This window comes from Sinohyriopsis cumingii, chromosome 19 (assembly GCF_028554795.1).
Source record: "Sinohyriopsis cumingii isolate HCF-2022 chromosome 19, ASM2855479v2, whole genome shotgun sequence".
Taxonomy (NCBI): domain Eukaryota; kingdom Metazoa; phylum Mollusca; class Bivalvia; order Unionida; family Unionidae; genus Sinohyriopsis; species Sinohyriopsis cumingii.
The window spans coordinates 58,461,853-58,483,569 of NC_142979.1; the positions used below are offsets into that span (position 1 = coordinate 58,461,853).

The 21,717-nt window shown below is 33.3% G+C and overlaps 1 protein-coding gene across 1 annotated transcript in view; it reads right to left on the reverse strand.

Moving 5' to 3' along the window:
• LOC149775771 (citron Rho-interacting kinase-like) overlaps positions 1-21,717 on the reverse strand; it is a 173,253-nt gene that overhangs the window by 5,213 nt on the left and 146,323 nt on the right. The window contains exons 33-42 of the mRNA XM_089944415.1: positions 20,356-20,533; positions 19,110-19,346; positions 18,210-18,318; positions 17,221-17,301; positions 16,108-16,246; positions 11,515-11,747; positions 7,144-7,252; positions 2,579-2,710; positions 1,946-2,026; positions 290-371 (exon numbers count right to left, since the gene is read on the reverse strand). Coding sequence (XP_089800541.1) covers positions 290-371; positions 1,946-2,026; positions 2,579-2,710; positions 7,144-7,252; positions 11,515-11,747; positions 16,108-16,246; positions 17,221-17,301; positions 18,210-18,318; positions 19,110-19,346; positions 20,356-20,533 — 1,381 coding nt within the window. The remainder of the gene's footprint in view (positions 1-289; positions 372-1,945; positions 2,027-2,578; positions 2,711-7,143; positions 7,253-11,514; positions 11,748-16,107; positions 16,247-17,220; positions 17,302-18,209; positions 18,319-19,109; positions 19,347-20,355; positions 20,534-21,717) is intronic.

Consider the following 21,717-nt stretch of genomic DNA (forward strand, 5'->3'; position numbering starts at 1 on the left):
GAATGAAGCTTATAATTACTGACAAAAACCTCATTCATAAAATTTAAAGTACAATCCTGCCCCTCCATCAATTTTTTAAATAGTCCAAAGTGTTTTCTAGGGGTACAACAGCAATGAATGCTTAAATGATAACATTTGTTTTTCACACAAGATTTTCTTGACAAATATGATAGTATACACTTGGTGTCATGGAATTCAAAGTCACCATTTATTTATCAGAGCAAAAACACCAGTATTACCTAACTACAAAATTTGGCTTCTTAATGCTAGTTAGTTTAAATTTATATACCTGGTTTCATCCTTGCTGGCAGGAACAGTGATAGCTTGAATGCTGTTGAAGTAGGTCACATACAAGAATGGCTCCTGGTATGCTGCAGATCATAAAATATGCAACATAATAAAAGGAAGATCATAAAATAATGTTAGTTTATTGGAAAATATGTAAAAAATGAAATGAGAAATACAGAACTCCACAAATATTCTCAGAAATACAAAATAGGCAATGATATACCATTATGTGCATTGGTATTTTTTAAAGCGGGAGTTAAAAAGAAACGGGGGTGGGGGTGGGGGTGGCGGCATTAGAACAAGAAATAAATTGCCACTCCCCCCACCCCCCAAAAAATCACAGTATTAAGCAAAGAATAGATGAAACTATCTAGCATTGTTCATTTAGACTATCAGTTTATCTGAACCACAGGTATGCCCTCAAATGCACAGCTTGGTATGGCCAAAGTACAAAACTGACAAAAATCCCTCCTTCTGGTCAGAAGGTCGAGTAAATTTAAAAAGCTATTGGTCTTGTACATGTTTAACTTAGATTGTTTACCATATTTGTAATGGACTATATATATATATATATAGTCCCTGGGTCACCAGTATAAAATCCACAAAAGGCACTTCTGCAGTTTCTCCAGTAACACAGATATATACCACTATTTAACAAATTGTCATAACATCATTTATGGGGTTATAAAGGTGAAAATTTCTCACCATGTCAAAAACGTTAAATTTTCTGAACATAAACATTAACTGCCATGGTTTTACAATTGCGCCAGTTCAAAAATTACTTGCTTTATCGCTATTTCAAACATGACATGGAAAACCTTTCTGATAGTTTCATTGCTTTTCTGACGTCTTATCAAATGATACAAAATTAAAGCCAAAATTTGATATGATATTTAGTTGAATTTTAAAGAAAATTGTGTGCATTTCATGGTTTTTACAAGCTACAAATTCAAAGACTACCCCCTCCCAAAACAAACACTCCACTTGTGGAAATAGTACGTCTTATCCAATCCATGATTTAAGTTCTATCAAAAATCTAATTTTTCATAAAATCACAAAAATCGATACCTACAAAAAGAAATGAATTGACAGTATGCAAGGAAATAATTTTTGGAATTCAAAGCATACAAAAATTTGAGAGCAGTAGCAACTGATTAAACACTTTATGCAGCCAAAAAAAACTTGAACTTGACAGACGGACTAGTAACTTGACTTTTCTGTTGATATGTGAAAACAACTGACCTTGAACCATCAGGTTTGCAGCATTTCAGCACACTTTGTAAACTGAGCCTATTCACCCAAACCCAACCCTCATTTGCCTGAATGTGTGTGTATGTGTTTGTGTGTCTAGCCAAGTCATGGTAAAGAAAGGTTCTACTGTCTTTTGGAATAAGGATGTTAGGTAAGTATTTACATCTACTTCAATAACAAATAAAGACAAATATGCATCGACAATAGGACAAGTACGAGTACTGCATCAGCGCAATAATATACCCGTCTCATCTTCAGTGCTTGAAAAATTATATTCTAAAATTTTTTACCTTGTGTGGATAAATTCTTTTTATTGTTGAGAACTGTATTGAATATATGCGATCAACAAAGAACAAATCTTGAATCAATCTTATAAAATCAGTTGAAATGAAGCTTTTCCTCTTACCAAAACAAAGGGGCAGACAACTCCATTTCATGTCAGCTGGCCGACTCCTGCGCCCTTTGCTGTCAACAAACACACCAAACTCTGAAATTTAGATATGTTAGCATTTTTATACGCACCATACAAAATATAAATGGCAAGTGTTGTATATGTACATCGTTTACAAGAGGAAAACATTTTATAATTGCTTTTAAACTTTATCCAATTCTAAAAATTTCCTCTAACACAAACAAAAGAAATCTAATACCATTTCCCTTTCAAAGTGCAGGAATGAGAGCACCCCAAATCTATCAGCCCTTTTCAAGCCAGAAACTCCTCACAATGGAGTGCCACAAAGAAGGTAAGGAGAAGTAATCTGTAGGGGTTACTTACCTTTGTTTATTTTTATATATATATATATATATATATATATATATATATATATATATATATATATATATATATATATATATATATATATATATATATTCAACCTCTTTGGCATTAATGAGACATGGGTCAAATTTATGCAGTCCATTGTGTGTTGTTTATGCTTAGACAGGTTTGACTGTATTTAGACCATGAAATGTCATATGGAAAATTCAGAACAATAAAGATAATAGTACACCTAATGAGTTTATATGCGTGGTTTCTTACCATGGAAACATAGCAGAAACTCCAGAGGCAGGCCTTCTGGTGATACCTTGACTACAGCAAGTGGAAAACTATTGTGGACAGCTGCACCAAAAGCAGCAAATGCTAGAGAGTTGTCCCTCTTGTCTACGAATTCTGACAATAAAAACAAGAATAGGATGGTGATATTTTGAAAGATGAGTGCGGCTGTGATTGATATGAAATTGTGTTGCCTCTTGTAAAATTTGATGTCTTCGATGCAACAATAATTACTCAATATTTTTAGGTATTGAATCTTTCCTGATGTCTGTTCCCAATCAAAGAAGAAACTTGTGTATAAAAATTAATTCTTTCACATTAGTGACATCTCAAGCAATATAATGTGATACTTGTACATCTTACAACTGTATAAATAGTCGGTCAATAAAACAAATCTTACCATCATTCAGTTCACACAGTGAATGGAAAATATGTCATATATTCTTAGCTGAAAGATACCAACCCATGAATGACTGGAAAAATGTCATATATTCTTAGCTCAGAGAAGCCAGCTCTTGAGTAAATGAAAACTGTTTCACATTCTTGGCTGAGAGATACCAACCCCTGAATGAATGGAAAAATGTCATTCTGAGACCAGAGAAGCTAACTCATGAATGAATGGAAAATGTGTCATATATTCTTAGCTCAGAGATACCATCCCATGAGCAAATGGAAAAATATATTTTCTTATCTCAGAGAAGCCAACTTGTGAGTGAATGGAAAATGTGTAATATATTCTTAATTAGAGATACCAACCCATGAGTGACTGGAAAAATGTCATATTCTTAGCTCAGAGAAGCCAACTCATGAGTGAATGGAAAGTGAGTCACATTCTTAGCTCATATTCTGAGATACCAAACCATGACTGAATGAAAAAATGTCATATATTCTCAGCTCTGAGAAGCCAACTCATGAGTGAATGGAAAATGTGTTTTATAGTCTTAGCTCAGAGATACCAACCAATGAGTGACTGGAAAAATGTCATATTCTTAGCTCTGAGATACCAACCCATGAGTGAATGGATAAATGTCCTACATTCTTAGCTCAGAGAAGCCAACCATGAGTGAATGGAAAAATGTCATATATTCTTAGCACATAGAAGCCAACCCATGATTGAATGGAAAATGTATCATATAGTCTTAGCTTTGAGAAAGAAACCAATGAGTGAACGGAAAAATGTCATATTCTTAGCACATAGAAGCCAACACATGAGTGAATGGAAAATGTGTAATATATTCTTAGCTCAGAGATACCAACCAATGAATGACTGGAAAAATGTCATATTCTTAGCTCAGAAATACCAACCCATGAGTGAAGGGAAAAATGTCATATTTTTAGCTCTGAGATACCAACCCATGAATGAATGGAAAATGTCAAATATTCTTAGCTAAGATAAGCCAATTCATAAGTGAATGGAAAATATGTCACATATTCTTAGCTCAGAGATACTAAACAATTAGTGAATGGAAAAATGTCATATTCTTAGCTCTTAGTTACCAACATATGAGTGAATGGGAAAATGTCATATTCTTAGCTCTGAGATACCAACCCATGAGTGAATGAAAAAATGTGTCATATATTCTTAGCTCAGATTCCAACCAAACAGCATGCTTATTAGCCAACAGAACATAAATTTTTCAGATTATAGGTAATTGCTCCATGAAGAATAAGACATTTATTAAAAGTATACCACTTCTATTTAGTTATATTCAATGCATCTTCCTGTGAAAAAATACATACCTGTATACAGTCTCAGTAATAATTAAGGTCCACTGAGAATAAAAAGTATAAAAATTCCTCCAATTCCAGAAATTTGCATCTTTCTTTTATTTCTGTCACATTTTTCACTTATTTACATTCTAATGGACAAGTTTCATTTTAACTACATTCTTTATTTTTTTACAATGAGATATTATATGCACCAGTCTATCATAATGGTAATGAACAGATGTAGCCCCTTTCTCCATACTGAAAACTCCTGTTCCAATTTTATCCAACAAAATTGAGATTTTCACAATTTTGTCTACATAATTCGGAATAAAATTTGTGCCAAAAAAATTCATAACATTTCTGCAAAATTTAATATCATTAGCATCTCTCCTAGCAAAACTTGTAACAAGGCATGGGACATATCCTAACAGATTAGGTGTAGGTCCACTGAAATAAGACATCAGGTACATAGTCAGCAGTATGTCTAACTGAAATAATATGTCAGGTATAAGATCAGTTTTATATCCCCTGAAATAAGAGGTTAGGTGCATGGTCAATTTTATGTCCAATGGGGGCCCTAGGTGGCTGAGTGGTCTGAAGCACTCACCTTTACCATTCAATGCCATTTCAATTTTGTCCATTCGTGTTCAAGTCTTGGGCTTGGCCGATGTGGGTATGTGAGAAAGCTGGCAGTAGCTTTTTGTGGGTCAGTGGTTCTTACCATGGTATTCATGAATTCTTCCATCAATTATACTGGCCACCATGTATAGCATATCTTGTGCTAAGGAATGGCATTAAACTTAAAACAATATATCCAATGAAATAATAGGTCAGGTGTATGGTCATTGTTTTATCCAATGAATTACAAGGTCAGGTGAATGATCAGTTTTATAGCCACTGATTGTCAAGTCTGCCTCTTATTTAGCCCAAAAAGTGATGACTCTATATTGATAAATACTAAAAGATATGAAACAAATATTCTAATCCACAAGATACATGTACATCTACCTGATCATAGTTCGAGGATTAAATTTATAATAAAAGGTCTAAGAAGTGGTTCTAAAAGCAAAAACAATGTTTACAACAGTGATGCTGACAAATTGTTGGTGAAATAGTTCCTTGGTCTCATCTTTGTTTTGCAGACCAAATTTTAAAAAAATCTACTCCAAAAGTACATGGAGTATTAAGCATATGGATCAGCAAAAAATCTTTATCTTTTCGATCAAAACTCAGCTGAAATTTGGATTCACTTACCAAACAGGATGCATCATGTTTAAGTTAACCAAGATGGGTGGAAAACTTGTTAATACATCATATTACCTTTCTGCAATGCCTGTGCCTAATGTCTTGATCAGTTACATGTAAACAAACCCTATCATATTTTATTCATGGCTGCCAACCCCAAAGTACAAAAATAATGACTGCTGATGACAAAAATACTTATTTTCTGGAACAAATACTGATTTATAAAACTTTAATGCATAAGTAACTATTTACAATATATACAACCATCAGCAAAGTAACCTAATTATTTAATGTCAAAGATGCATGTGTGCACTCTTGCATCTGTTCCATTTGGGTGCCCATTCTGAAGGTGCAAGAATGAACACACATGCAGACATAAGCTGTTTATAGGAGCTTTATCCACGCCTTGTTTTTTTCAATCATTATCAATTCCAATGTACCATCTTTCATTGATGATCTAAATTCTGTGCGATTTTTTTACTGAACTTTTTTCTTTCAAGCACTCGAGTAATAATTTATTTTACTATGTTGAAAAAGTGCAAAACAAATCACCAGCAATACTACTAACTCAAGTAGGTTCATTCTAAAAGAAATTAAGTAAATTGAACTTTGATCAAATTACATCAAGGTTCTCTCTGGTATTTATAAACATGGTAAGTTCAGGCTGAATTGTTTATGATAAAGCAGCAAGCTGATGTTTATTAGCTTGTTCATGCTGTTTTATGCTGCTGGTGCATCCTTGCCCAATAACAAAATCACAATTAAACAGTTTGCAAAATGCAAGGTTTTCTCATTTTTTAGATAGTTCCACAAATCTAAACAGGACATCACAGTTGTCCTTTGTTGTTTTCTTTTCTTTGCTGGAGAAAATTATGATTGTTCTGTTTTCCTTTTCGATACGAAGTTGAATACTATGAAGATGAGAGTCAGCAATAGTGGCAACTGTTTATGCAATCCAATATGGTCGTTAAAGACTAGCATAGTAGCCTTGATTTCAAATGAACCAATCATATTTTAGAATCTGATATCCTATCTCCATGAGATAAATTTACTCTCAGAATGGAACGGGATACCTGTAATAAACAAAAAATTACAAGGATATTTTTTTAATAATTTTGTAAATAAAAATGGATTTTAACAATTAAAACATGCAGTTGTATTTGGTTAAAAAGTATGGGATAAATACGCCAAAAAAAACAGGACACTTGGCAGCTATGTTGATTTACTCACAAGTTAGTACTGCCTCATGATCTTAATCAATTCTGAGTATGTGTAGTGTGGAACTGTCAATTGGTCTATTCAGTGGAACTGTAAATTGGTCTATTCAGTGGAACTGTAAATTGGTCTATTCAGTGGAACTATAACTCTGTCTATTCAGTGGAACTGTAAATTGGTTTATTCAGTGGAACTGTAAATTGGTCTATTCAGTGGAACTGTAAATTGGTCTATTCAGTGGAACTATAACTTGGTCTATTCAGTGGAACTGTAAATTGGTCTATTCAGACCACATCAGACATAAGTTTCAATTTTTACATTCATATCTAATTGCCCTGATTGTTACTCATGGTATTCATGAATATCTGCATTACATCTACCTATAAGGGCTGGATGCTCTAGGTTGATCTGGTAGAACTTGTCCGTTCCCACAAGGGCAAAGTTTTCAGCGGTACAGATACAGCTGCAGGGCTCACTTGTAGACAGTTCCTGTCAATATACAGAGAAATGCTCAATTCAGTTAAAAATGAAGATATCAGTATTCAGAAACTGGTTTAGAATTATTTTTTTTAAAAACAGACCCTGATTAAACTTTATGCATTTACTGGTCATCCCCCAAAGACAACTAAACATTTACTCATCATGCTCCCAAAGATTTCACATAAGCGAGAATATAAACGTGTAATTACCTCATTTAGTCTATCTTCTTGAATAAGGTATTAGCAAAGACAGATGACATTCCATCATGATGTCATTCCTGAGATATAGCCATATCAAATACCGGTAAATGTTGAACAAATCTGACACTGACAGCAAGCCCAGCTAAAGCTGATTTATTATGCAAGAAACTAAGCACGAAAGTTATCAGACATGCTGTAGTAATGATAATTGTACTACTCTATATAGAACTGAACACTAATTTAATTAATATGCAAGGCTGCATTTATGTTATTAAAAATTTACACTGCACTGCCCCATCCCTCTACTGTTAGAGTCATACAGGTCATGAACATGATCAAATAGACTATTTCACTATCGTGGGTGTAATTTTTTACAATTCGATCCCACATAACTTTAATGTGCAATTATTCCCTTTATTTGAATCCTCATACATCCATAATCTTTTGGAAGGTCATTATTTACATGCCTCAAGAAATACATATAGCAAAATCAATGTTGAAATATGTGGACATTTTTGGACCAGAACAACTTATAGATGTGATCCAGTACAATCTAGAATGAATGCCACACAATGTAATGTCACAATGAAAGCTATGCATGTTGATAAACAAATTCATACTACCTTATATTGTAATGATTAGACTCAACACGCTCTTTTCTAGGACCCAGTCTAGTACCTGGTCCACAGCAATTAATAATTTTTTTCTAGAAGTTTCTTGGTTACAGTTAAGGTGCAGCGCAGTTAGGATTGAATAGACTTTGACTAATAAACTAAATTAGTATTGAATTTTGAAACAACAATTTACATTTAATTTAAGATGAGTAAATTAGCATACATGACCTGAATGACTTTTACTATAGAAAATAGGGGACCAGCCAAGTGGGTAGGTAGGTTTCAGGGGGTGGGGGTGGGGGGCTCTGTTTATTATGAAAAATTTATTGAAAATGAACATTGTATTAAGAAAAATAAATTTCAGACAGTCACAAATATGTACCTCTGCAAGCATAATCTATGTTTAGCATCATAACTATTTTTAAGCTCTGTTAAAGAACAGCAACTAGCAGTCTTAATGTGACCTTCTTTTCACCGAACTCACAACACCCATTACAGTAAAACCTAGTTATCTCGATTACATCTAGGGTGTCAAAAAATCATTGGCATAACTGGGTCCAAAGATATCAGGTTTAGTTGACAAATCTACTGCATAACTATGATTATGCATCTGAAGTTCAACAAATTAATTTTGTTTTTTTTAAAATGCACAAAAACATAACAATTCAGTCATGTCAGGTTCCAGCAAAAAAGAAGATTGGATGCCTTTTAAAAGAGATTAAGTAGCAAGTCACAAATTTATACAACTGTTACTGTAACAGTGTCAGTAGTTTAAAGTTGTTTTTATTTCCTTATTAAGAGCCTCTTCCCACTGGTAGCCTCAGCAAGACAATATTTTTGACATGCTGACCAAAATCTAGACTAATTTAAGTATAAGTACATGTAGAACTGTACTTTTTTAAAAGTATTTTTATTTTGTAGTTTTGACTTGTGGCTACTAGCAAAACATAAGTGACCAAAATTGTGCATGAAAATCGATTGCTTTTGCTCATCATCAGAGGTTCTGTTACACTGGCATATGCAAAATCCGTTAGAAGCCAGCTTGTTCTATTCATGCAGTTGTTGTCCCATATCATTCCTGACTTATCGGTGATTGTTGGCAACAACACAGCACCAGATAGTCAGCGTATCACTTTGATGGATTGCAAGGCTTTGATATTCAAGATAAAATAATACAAATGAAAGCACTCCTCTTTCTGTTTTATAGACATAAATCCTAGCAGTCACTTTCTACTTCATTCTGTTCGAGTTGATGAATCTAAAATAATGCACAGCGATCGACAAGTTCATTTTTAAAAAAATAATGGGTGCTATGGATTTTAAAAAAGTACTATTGTTGCTTTTATTTACTCTTCTCCAAAAAGAAATTAATAACCACCTATTTGTTTCTGGAGGACCGTTTTGGTTTGTAATTTTGCCAGTTTCTATTTATAGATGGCTATAAGTCATGTGATCTAGCCATGTTCAAATTGAAGGCATTCACTCACAACAAGCATGAAAACACTTATGTTTATTTTTTTTAAAAAGTCATTAAATTGGGTGTGGATTAAGTTGGTAAATGACAGTGATGATACTGGAATGGGATTACACTAGTTTGTTCCATACAGCATCATGAATTTCAACCTATCTGTAACTCTATACATTTTTATGTCATCGCCATTAAATGTAGCCAAAAGTATCTAATTCATATTAAATATAAGATATGAAACAAAATAGTTATTTTTAGCTACATTTAACGAATGTTGACCTGATAATTTACTGAATGACAGATAAGAAAAAATTTGTGACGCTGTGTGCAAGTATATAATATATTGTCATGCTGTTGACCTGTGATGCTATCATTTATGAATGCAGCTCCTGTAGAGGTCAGAAATGCATTAAGTTCATTTTTGTACTCTAAAGTATTGTTTACATCATAATTGTTTAGATTCTGTGCAAGTGATAAACCATGCGTTGAGGAGATTACTTCAATTAGCATTTGTACTGGTAAAATTTCATCTTGTACCTTTTTCCATCATTGCCAAATGGAAACACTGAATCATTTCTTGTAAACGTTCTCCAAGACAGATATTAAAAGTTGCACTTCGTTGAAGTGGGTCCACCTGTTATTTCAGACTGAAACTTATGCCTTACATAACGAGGTTATTGACTTAACAAGGGTCGAAATAAGCGAGGAAAAGTAGGATAACAAAGAAGAATTTTTCAGGACCGTACCAAAATGCTTGACATACACAGGTTCTCGACATAACCAAGGTTGAGATAAGTGGGTTTGACTGTATTAACATACTTACAATAAAAAGCATCACCATACTCACAATATCAATTTTCAGCACACTCATAATATCAATTAAATTGCATACATTTGTCCTCTATCCCAATATATTGAAATATATTTTTTAAAAACTTCAACAAAAAAACTGGTTGGAAAACATCAACCGCACCTTTTGCATTGTTGTCAGTCATCATAAATGTCGTTCTGGGCAAAGAAGCACTTAGAGTTTAACAGGGCATGTGACTCAACCAGTCAGAGTCATTTGATTTCAAAACATGGGCTTCTGGGTATTTACAGCTCATAAGAATGAAATATATTATCTTATAACATACCCATAAAAAAGGAAATCAATTTAGCCCATCAACTTTCAGAAAATGGACCAAATGAACTTGATATGGACTGGTAAACAAACACTGAAAATATCTTACTTTCCAGACTTTCCTGTTGTTCATCCTCACCAATTTCAGTCCTTTCTTAGGAATTATCTCTCTTTAAAAAATCAGTGTCTATGTATGATATCTGGGCTGTTTCTATATTTTGCCACATGGCAGGTCTGGAGCACAAGGTATGCATAGGTAAGACAACCATTCACAAAGCATGCATAGATAAGACAACCAATCAAAACTTAAGCATCTGAATTACATTACTGACGAGTACATTTTTTGTTCTTTTGACGCCAGCACAGATTTCTGTGTATGACATGAAAGACACATGTATGTATGTATGTATGTATGTATGTGAACAAAGCTTTTTTTGGGGTGCTATTTCAAGTGCAAGAAAACAAAAATTTTACAGTATATTTTTCACATTCAGCAGGAACTGTGCATCCCAGCTGCAATTCTGGATATATAATTATGAACCAAATAAATTTCTTCAAAACTTTCTAGCAAAAAATTTCCTTTATAAAACAGGAAAGGAATATTTTTATTTTACCATGTGTCTGTGACAAAGAATTCATTCTAAATTTTACACTCAAATATATCAAGAGCTAGTCCAAGAAAATGAAATTTTCAGCCGGCTACCATGATCAGAGTATTTTCATTAATTGCCAAGGATATCTGGAATGAGCAGAAATATGATTTCTAAAAATAATTACTAGTTATGGTCACAGTCTTGTGTTTGAAACATTTTATACGATTCCTGCCAGGACTTCCTAATCTCACAGTGAATTTACAACAGCATTACCTTTCTAACACAGAAGAGTCGTAGTTCTGGGTTATATTTCATGATTATCACTCTGTCAGTCATCCCAATACAGAGATACACACTGTTCTGCCACTCCCCAACATCCAAGATGGTACAGCAGCTGATGTTATCGAGCACAGTGTGGTGGACATGAGCTGTCTCCTCCCCATCAGACTGTCCCAATTTGATCTTGATCAACTTCTTCTCTACTATTACTACATTACGGCTTTTTCCTATAATAAAAAGTATTGAAATGGGCAAAATGTGCCAACTTTATGCATAAAGAAGCATCAAAATGAAAATTAACAACAGTATCTGCTATCTTTGTAATTATGGAAAGTGATGCAAAAATATACATATAGTCAGCAACTAAGTTGACAGGAGTGAAAAAGAATACTGAAGATTACTGAGTAAAAACAATTTTAAGTTATGAATGCTTAAAAATAAAATCAATAAAACAATACAGACATTGCAGAAAGATGGCTGAGAATTATACTGAAATCGAATTGATTTTCAGGAGGTATATTGACATGATGTTACCTGACACAAGAGAAACCTTAAACTATGGAGCATCCAATAAATTGATAGACACCTAGCTGTGACAAAGGTAGAGAATTAAATCTTCGAGTTTTTTTCCCCATATATACTGTTTCTATCATCTGTCTGGTTTATTTATATATATATATATATATATATATATATATATATATATATTGTAACAGCCAAGCTAGGTCCTGATAATACTATCTTGGGGTATCGCACCAGGGATGAGTATGCTTCTTATCAGCTGACTAAGGAGGGGGAGAATGGAGTAAACTCGAACTCTTGATTTCTTTTCAACCATAACACAAGATGATTCATTTATTAAGAAACAGCGAATAAAGCCAGTTCATGACCATGACAGTCTTGTTTTTGTCCTAAGCCAAAATATTATCATTGTTTGAAGGTACTGTATGGTATATGATAATTTCATGTAAGGTCAGGATACACATTAGCACTATGCTATTAGTTCATTATATTATTTCTTCTGATGAGTAAAGATTATATTAGAGTTACCATATGTGAATTTAGTTGCATTAAAGGTTACTACAGCAGAGAAACTATGACTTGATTGTAATTGTGAAATGTAAAAATCTGCAAGGAAAACACTTGCTTGACTTTACACTTCAACCTTCGCGTAATACTTATTTGAAGTGTATTGGTATAAATGGAAGTAAATTGGCTGTCAAGTGGGTGAGGAAAACACTCACAGTGACTTAGACAACTAATAAATTATAAAATAGAAACATAACTTACATTATTTAGATTGCTAGCATAATCAGGTATTGTTGAATTGAATTTAGAATGTCAAGTCAGTGAGGAAAACACTCACAGTGACTTAGACAACTAGTAAATTATAAAATAGACAAATAACTTATGTTTTATAGATTGCTAGAATAATCAAGTATTGTTGAATTGAATTTAAAATGTCAAGTTGGTGAGGAAAACACTCACACTGACTTAGACATTTTATTTCCCTAAGAACTTTGTTGGACCTATAATTTAAGAAAAAGGAATTATATATTTGTAGTGTAGCAAAACTTTTCTGTATGTATTTAGCTTCATAAAATTAATTAAATAAAGAAAATAAATAAAGAAATGAATAAAAGTATTGGTCTGTGAGGACAACACTCACTTGACCATATAACTGAATTTCAAATAACAAATGATAAAACAATATCTATGTTGCTTGTAAAATAAATTAGAAATGACTAGAATGTGTACAAGTTGGAAGAGAGAAAGGAATTAAAAATTATAACAAAAAACTTAAATAAAAATTGATTTGCACTTAAATAAGCTTTATAAAAAAAATATTTACTGTCCAAAATATTGCCTAAAGTTACATAATTCTCTAATAAACTAAACAAAACAAAATAAAAAAAAAAAAAAAAAAAAAAAAATAAAACTCACAATAGCTGTGATGTACCTAGTTTGATGGCTGCTAGCTGACTGAACCCCCTCAAGCAGCCCACAAAGTCTTATATACTCCTGAGAAAACCCACAATACCCACAACGCCCACAAAACCCACAATACCCACAAAACCCACAAAACCCACAATACCCACAAAGCCCACAATCCTTGTTGGAATGTTCAAACCATCATGCGCTAGTATTGAATGTGTATATTTAGTAAATTTTCACAGTGATTATTTATGGAAATTACCAGCAGGATATTTTACACATTGCTACATTGCGAATGAATTGCCAGAAGTAAAAAAATAGAAAAAGAAAAAAATTTCAGTTTTGCATTTCGCGGCACATACCGTGTTAGTCTGTCGCTATAGCAATGGTTCGGAAACCGTGTTATGCACTCTTACAATATTACCGAGGTAGACCGCATGAAAGGGTAGTCAACAGTTATATGTACCAAAGAAACAAAGAAGAGGAAAAACAAACTTAAATGCAATGACGTATACAAATGAAACCCCAGGGACTATAAACACATTGAGTATGTAGTGTACAGTCTTAAGCTGTTAACTAGAAATAGCCATTAATCGAATTATCAAGGATGCCAGCCGCCGGCATGATACTCCCTATTTTCGCTATCACAAAAACACGTAGACTATACCAGCTAACTATTAATCGACAAGTAAACAAAACACAGGATCCTAGAAAATAGTAATGTCAACTCATTTGAGCAATTCACTGCTAATGCACAGATTTATAATTTAAAAAAAAAAAATCTATACCGAATTGGACGGCTTGTATGAATAGTGTTTACCGTATATATGCATGCATACCTCACTCCCTAAATGCAAGTTATTACAATATATATATATATATATATATATATATATATATATATATATATATATATATATAGATAGAGAGAGAGAGAGAGAGAGAAAGAGAGAGAGAGAGATAGGGATGACCCCTTTTTCCAGAAGGGCTGAATTTGGAAAGTAGTGGAAGTTACTTTGCAAATGTTAAAATCATTGGTAATGTCTTCGAGTTATAGCTCATTTGAAGAGTAGAGTAAGTTATAAAGTATTCATCAATAAACTGAAATATGTACACATGACAGAATATACAAATAAAAAAGTACACATTACATGTAAATTCTGACAAATAACATTTGCAAAACAAGCCAATCAAATATTAATTTGTACATACCAATACCAACTGTGGGGTAAAGATTTGCTTGGCCTGGCAAAGCAGTGTTTAAATTGTATGCATCTAAAGCATCTCATAATGTAAATACTTAAATAGCATGAATCATTAGTGAATTATAATTTATCCACAAATCTTGGATGAGTATGAGGAGGAATTTAAATTTCTGGCAATGCCAACACATGTATTCAAACTATTTAAAAATTCAGATATTACTACCTTTCCATTGTGCGCAAGTTAAAAGAAATTTATATGATAAACTACTCTCAATCAATGAGTTAGAGAAATGCAGTGGACTCTGCAGTGAAAGAAACTAAAGAACCAATTGGGAAACCACCAACCTTGCATATAACAGAACTGGTTATTGAACCTAGGATTGCAGAGGTGCAAAGCAAGCCTGTTAGTGCTGCACTTCCAAGGTTTCAATTGCAAAATGTGTAGTTTAATGACATGTCATAACTGGATAATAGGACTTATGGAATTGTATGTTAGTGGTCATTAAAAGCATTTAGAACATACCATTTATGTGGGCATTTTTGTATCAAAAGATAATACAAGGTTTAGAAATTTCTACTTATTTAAAATGTCATGTTTCCTTCTGCAATTGCTTCTTTCCAATTATTGTATTCCATATTCACAAAGTAAAATTTTCAGTTTGCATCTAGGCTGCAACTAATGCAAACCTTAAACAACATGGAAAATATACCCCCCAAACATGTAACATGGATATGGTGTTTAAACCACATGGAAAATATACCCCCAAACATATAACATGGATATGGTATTTAAACCAAATGGAAAATATACCCCCCAAACATGTAACATGGATATGGTTATTTAAACCACATGGAAAATATACCCCCAAACATGTAACATGGATATGGTATTTAAACCACATGGAAAATATACCCCCAAACATGTAACATGGATATGGTATTTAAACCACATGGAAAATATACCTCCAAACATGTAACATGGATATGGTATTTAAACCAAATGGAAAATATACCCCCCAAACATGTAACATGGATATGGTATTTAAACCACATGGAAAATATACCCCCAAACATGTAACATGGATATGGTATTTAAACCACATGGAAAATATACCTCCAAACATGTAACATGGATATGGTATTTAAACCAAATGGAAAATATACCCCCCAAACATGTAACATGGATATGGTATTTAAACCACATGGAAAATATACCCCCAAGCATGTAACATGGATATGGTATTTAAACCACAAGTATTAGTTGATCTGGCAAGACTGTATGAAAGATTAATTTAAACTTTACCACATATCACCACAAGACCAACTAATGCAAACCTTAAAACACATGAAAAATATACCCCCCAAACATGTAACATGGATATGATATTTAAACCACAAGTATTAGTGGATCTGGCAAGACTGTATGAAAGACTAATTTAAACTTTACCACATATCATCACCACAAGACCAAGTGACTCAATAAATTTCATCTGATGCACACTCTCAAAGCCCTGCAGCTTGGTGACAAGAGGCTTCTTTCCACTGTTTGTAGCATACAGACCTTCCTCTGCTCCTAGCAAAATCAGCTGTAGATGTAAAAGAATTAAAAACATAATTGAATACAGTAGCAAGCGTCATTATAAATAACACTACTGATTTTAAATTGGTTATGAATGAAAGTGTTAAGCATACTTTCAGGGTTATGTTACTGACTTCTGAAAGTCATGAAAATAAGTAACCTCTTGCTTAATTTCCAATTTATATGACAATATGAATTGTGACATATTAAGTTAAAATGACATAAACACTATACTATGCATACTTTTGTTCTTATTTGGAGCAGAAAATGATGATATATTTGTAATAATTTATGCATCACAAATTTTAATTTATTGACACAGTTAATGATAACTCAGCAATTATTTATTGAATTATGACATATCTTTGGTCAATACATTTTTCAAGTCGCAACAATTTGCACCAGGATGACTTCAGAATTTGATGGTTGTCTAATGCTATCACACTGAAACTAAAATAAATTATCTGATAATGGTGTTTAAGTCAAGTGTAATTACACAAAAATGAAAAATGATTAAAGCAAAAAAGTGTTCTTCTGAACCAGGCATGTCAGTGTGTATGTATACCCTCAACCAAACTACTATATCAGACTTGTAAAATCTTAAATTTTAAATGAAGAATTCTAAGAATTGAACAGTTTTAGGTATTATGTTAATGCTACATTTCTTGAACAATCCAAAACTCACTAAGAACAGATCATTAACAGTCCGACAGTTGCTAAGAACAGATCATTAACAGTCCGACAGTTGCTAAGAACAGATCATTAACAGTCCAACAGTTGCTAAGAACAGATCATTAACAGTCTGACAGTTGCTAAGAACAGATCATTAACAGTCCAACAGTTGCTAAGAAGAGATCATTAACAGTCCAACAGTTGTTAAGAACAGATTATTAACAGTCCAACATATACTAAGAACAGATCATTAACAGTTCAACACTCGTTAAGAACAGATGTCATTAAGAGTTATTACAAAGATATTACCTGTTGACCTAAGATAAGAGAGCAGTTGAGCTCCTGCCTCTTTTCTCCAGATAGCTCTAGAACACTGGTTACCTGCATCTTCTGAAGAGTAATAGAGAAAAAAAATGTATTAAATTTGTCCAATCGCAAGGTGGTAACAATTCTCATCTTTCAAAAGAACCTCTCTCTGTGTGGGTTTGAATCTTGGCTTTGGCCAATGTGGGTTGTGAGAAAGCTTGCCAGTAGCTTCTCGTGGGTAGGCGGTTCTTTCCAAGGTTTTCCCGGGTTCTTCCTCTACCATTTATACTGGCTGCCATGTATAGCCTATCTTGTGTGGAAAAATGGCATTAAACCCTACAACAACAACAACTTTCAAAAGAGCTCAAATTATTTGTATTTATCTTTTGCTCTATATATGCAAAGACTAAGAATTATTCTTCATAAACTTAAACCTATTTTGTATACATCCTATCGTCAAAAGATTTGAAATTTGATGCATTTGTACACTAGTTGGTTATGACCTAAAAAGATTTCTTCATAATTGGATTAATACACAAGTTGGGAGAGTATAATTACCTTATATAATTGCATATATGTTGGATCCAACTGCAAAATGCATACAGATGAATCTTCCATCCCATAATGCACTGGCAGATCTGGGTCAATGCAGTTTGTTATGATTTAATCAATCAAACAACACATCATCCAACAACAAAGTAGGAATTATGCTGTCTGAAGAGGTATCTCATATTTTTGATTGACATCAATTTAGTAAAAGGAAACAAAAAAAGTGTTATGTGTTCCTTCAGTAATTGCCTAGTGCACTTCGATATTATCTTGAATGAAAAGAGACATGGAAGTTAGTGTTGTGATTGCTATCATTCCTTTAAAGTTACAATTAAAGAAACCAAACTGTTGATAAGATTATTTATGAGATGATTTGTATTGAGTTTCGTTCACGTAAGATTCAACTTAAATCAAGTTGATTTACTCAGTGTGAATGTACTTACACTTCTTGTGATCCTATCTTGCTTTTGTTGTAGATTTTTAATGGCTGCCTCCAAACTGGCTACCCACTTTTGTTTGTCTGGGAAGTCTCCAGCCATTAAATACAGCATCCTGTGTATAACAAAAACTGGGAATAGAGGATAGTATCTTGCTTTCATTCAGGCATGAAACTATGTCATTCTGATCTACTTCACATAGGGCAGGTTCAATTCCCTCCACTCTCTCTTCTGAGATAATGAATGATATCGCATATGTCTTACAACTTTGATTTATTTTTCTATATAAAACAAGCATAGAACACTACAACCAAAAGATCAATTACAATCCTTTGCCTGAAGTTTATGAAGCTAACATAAATGCCAACCCCAAGTAGGTATAAGCATAATATTTGCTAATATAAGGAACAAAAAAGCATAACCTGAGCACAAAAAGTTTAATTTATATAATGGTATGTATGTGATTGGCATGTATGTCCCAAGTCTGACCAATGTTAACTTCATCTTGATGTATTTATACATCAGTAGTTAGGGATGCAGGATCAGTTTTTGGATGCTTGATTGTAGGATTCATACTCAATAAAATAAAAAAAGGCAAAAAATAATAATAATCAAATATGTGAAAATTGTGCTTTTTTCTTCTTCTTCAAGCCCATCCATTATTCATTTCTTCACTAAATCCCTCCCATATATTTGGAAAATCTTTCCCCTTTTCTTCAAATGAATGGGGAATCCCCTTACCACCACAATTTTAGGTCTACAAAAAAACTTGAGGAGATGTAGGTATCAACTTTTCTGCTAACAATGTCAGTGGGGGAACAAATATTAAAACATGTCACAGCTTTAAAAATACATATATGATAAACATTATAGCACTATCCAAGCTGAGCGTTGTTGTTTTGCTACCTTCCAGGCCAGCAGGTGGTCAGTGGTTCATGTTCCAGCCGTAGGATGTATAGCAGGTCAGTGGTAGCTGTATTAGGTAATTCTGCAACACTGACTGCACTATGGACGGTTACATCCATCTCAGGTGGATTCAGGTCAAAGGTGTCAACTGGGTTTGCATCTGTTTCTTCCAGGAAAAGCATTAAGATATTGTTCTCCAGTACCACCCATCTCCTCTCCCAGCTTTGTTTTCCTGTTCTATGTTGGAAAAAATAAAAAAAATATGCTTTATTTGTAATAAAATAAAATTCTGGGTGTAAATGGGAATCTGGTCATCAATTTGGGGGGAAAAATATTATCTGGAGTAAATAGCTATAAGTGGGAATCTGAATGTGATTTGGAAACAATTTATTCAGGGATCAGAGCCTATTTACACTGAGCAACGGGGTCAGTTATAGGCTTTTGAGAATCTTTACAAATTCACAAAATTTAGGCGATAACTATTTTACTGTTTTCAGCAATAAATACAGGTTATCAGAAGATCTGGGCACTTGTATCGCATTGAGTCTGATAGAGAATAATCATCTGATTTCACAAGACCTGAAAAGCTGAGTGTGATTCAACATCCTTCTGCATGAGATGTGATACAAAGTACACTACTAATGATGTGTTTATTATAAAACCTACACAATTATTTCATGATACAAAAACAAGTTTTTATCTTGTTGTTTTACTCTGATTCCATTTATCTACTCCCCATTCTATGCTAAGGCAGCTAAAGGCTTCCCACATCCAAAGCTGAACAACTTGGTCACTGGAGTGGTTCAAAGTAGAATAAATTTGTTTTCCAACTTTGTGCACATAAAAAATTTATTTGCTGTGACCCATTAAATATTAGCTGTTGTGCTCAGTGGGCAAAACATGTACTATCAATTTCTATGACAGATCCAAAAGTGTGACCAATATTCTTATTAAAATAAATAAAATTAGTTATAAAATAGAGAATGAATTATCAAAAAAATACCAACATATGAAAATGCCCACACCCATTTTATGCAATTGAGGAAACAATCAAGACTAACTGGAAGATAACAAGCTTTTTCGGTGAACCGAGGAGACTTCTTGTTTAGAGTATTTCTGTGGCTTTATACTGCTATGTTAAAATAAACAGAACTATAGCTGACTGGATCAATTAAAGTTTGAATAATGTACATCTGTTTGACTTTAATGCTGAAGAACAAAATAAATTGCAATTTTAATATCTTACTTAGGAATTTTCAGCCATCCTTGCATATGAATGACAGTATCTTTGGCCAGAGGGGAGTATTGCTTTGTCTGTGCCTGTTGGCCCATTATGGTAGCAAAGTGTTGGACGTATTCTGTTGGCAAACCACATGTAGCTGGTACTGAGGCAACACACTTGGGATGACAAACCATGGCACACTCTGTTCATGTTAAAAAAATGTTTGATACTATTTTGGTGACATTTTAAGCTCTAACAAACAGATGTATAAAACATTGGCCTTAGAAACTGAAATAAAAAATATATCAATATAAAACAAGTGGCAATGAAAGTTATATGTTTGCCATATTGATTTTATTCAGAGTATGTTTACCATTTTCTACTTCTATCAGTCTATACTGAAACCATATGTACATAAAGGTCAATTTTATATTCCAATACTGACCCTATATAAAAACCACATATTCATAACAAGCACTGTTATCTGGTCCTCTTATGGATCATAATACACCTATTTGTATTTGCTAAAAAATCATAAGCCACTCTCTGTGATCAATTAAGGACTCACGGTACTAATTCCACTCCAATGGTAAACATATGGAAACACTGTCATATTCAAAATTCAATAACTTAAAATTTATGGGTGCTGATAATGACACCTATAATTTTTCGTGCACATCTAACCTTGGTGCAAGCTTATGTGTGGAGAACACCATATGACCCGCGGCAATTTGTTTACATACATGTGCATGAAACACGTGTTATTGATTCTGCACCAAATGAATCAGGTGCTACTTTCAGTATTGAGTACTCCTGAGTCAAGCCTGTAAAAATGCTAAAATTGCATCAGTAGAAATTTGTCAATATTTTTTTTACATTACATATAGGACAAGCTCTCAAAAGATATTTTTCCTAAAATTTTAATTTTCATTATTAACCAATTATGGACCACCAAACCTGTAAATACTCTATCATTTCTTCACCCATTTCTAGACTGGTTCACAGTTCTTCCGTATAATTAGTACCGTGTGTCCTATAACCAGATTTAATTTTTTTTGAAAAAGTTGTATTTTACTCCTTGATATTAGAGCATAATTGTAAGAAAGAATTGGCCATGCTTGTGCATGGATAATAGTGCAATAGCATTTTATGTGATACCAATATCTATAGTTAAATTGCATCCGCATCACATGTTGCTGTGTTGTATTGTACTTATTAATGGCTTATTCTTGTTATTAAAATAATTGTTTTCTGCCTTTGTATCTTCATGTTATCTTTCTATGGCATGCATGCTACACAAAAGAAACACAAGCATGCTGACATCAGCAAGTATGACATCACAGGGTATCAAATTACATGACGCATTGTATTTTCATCTCTCACTGG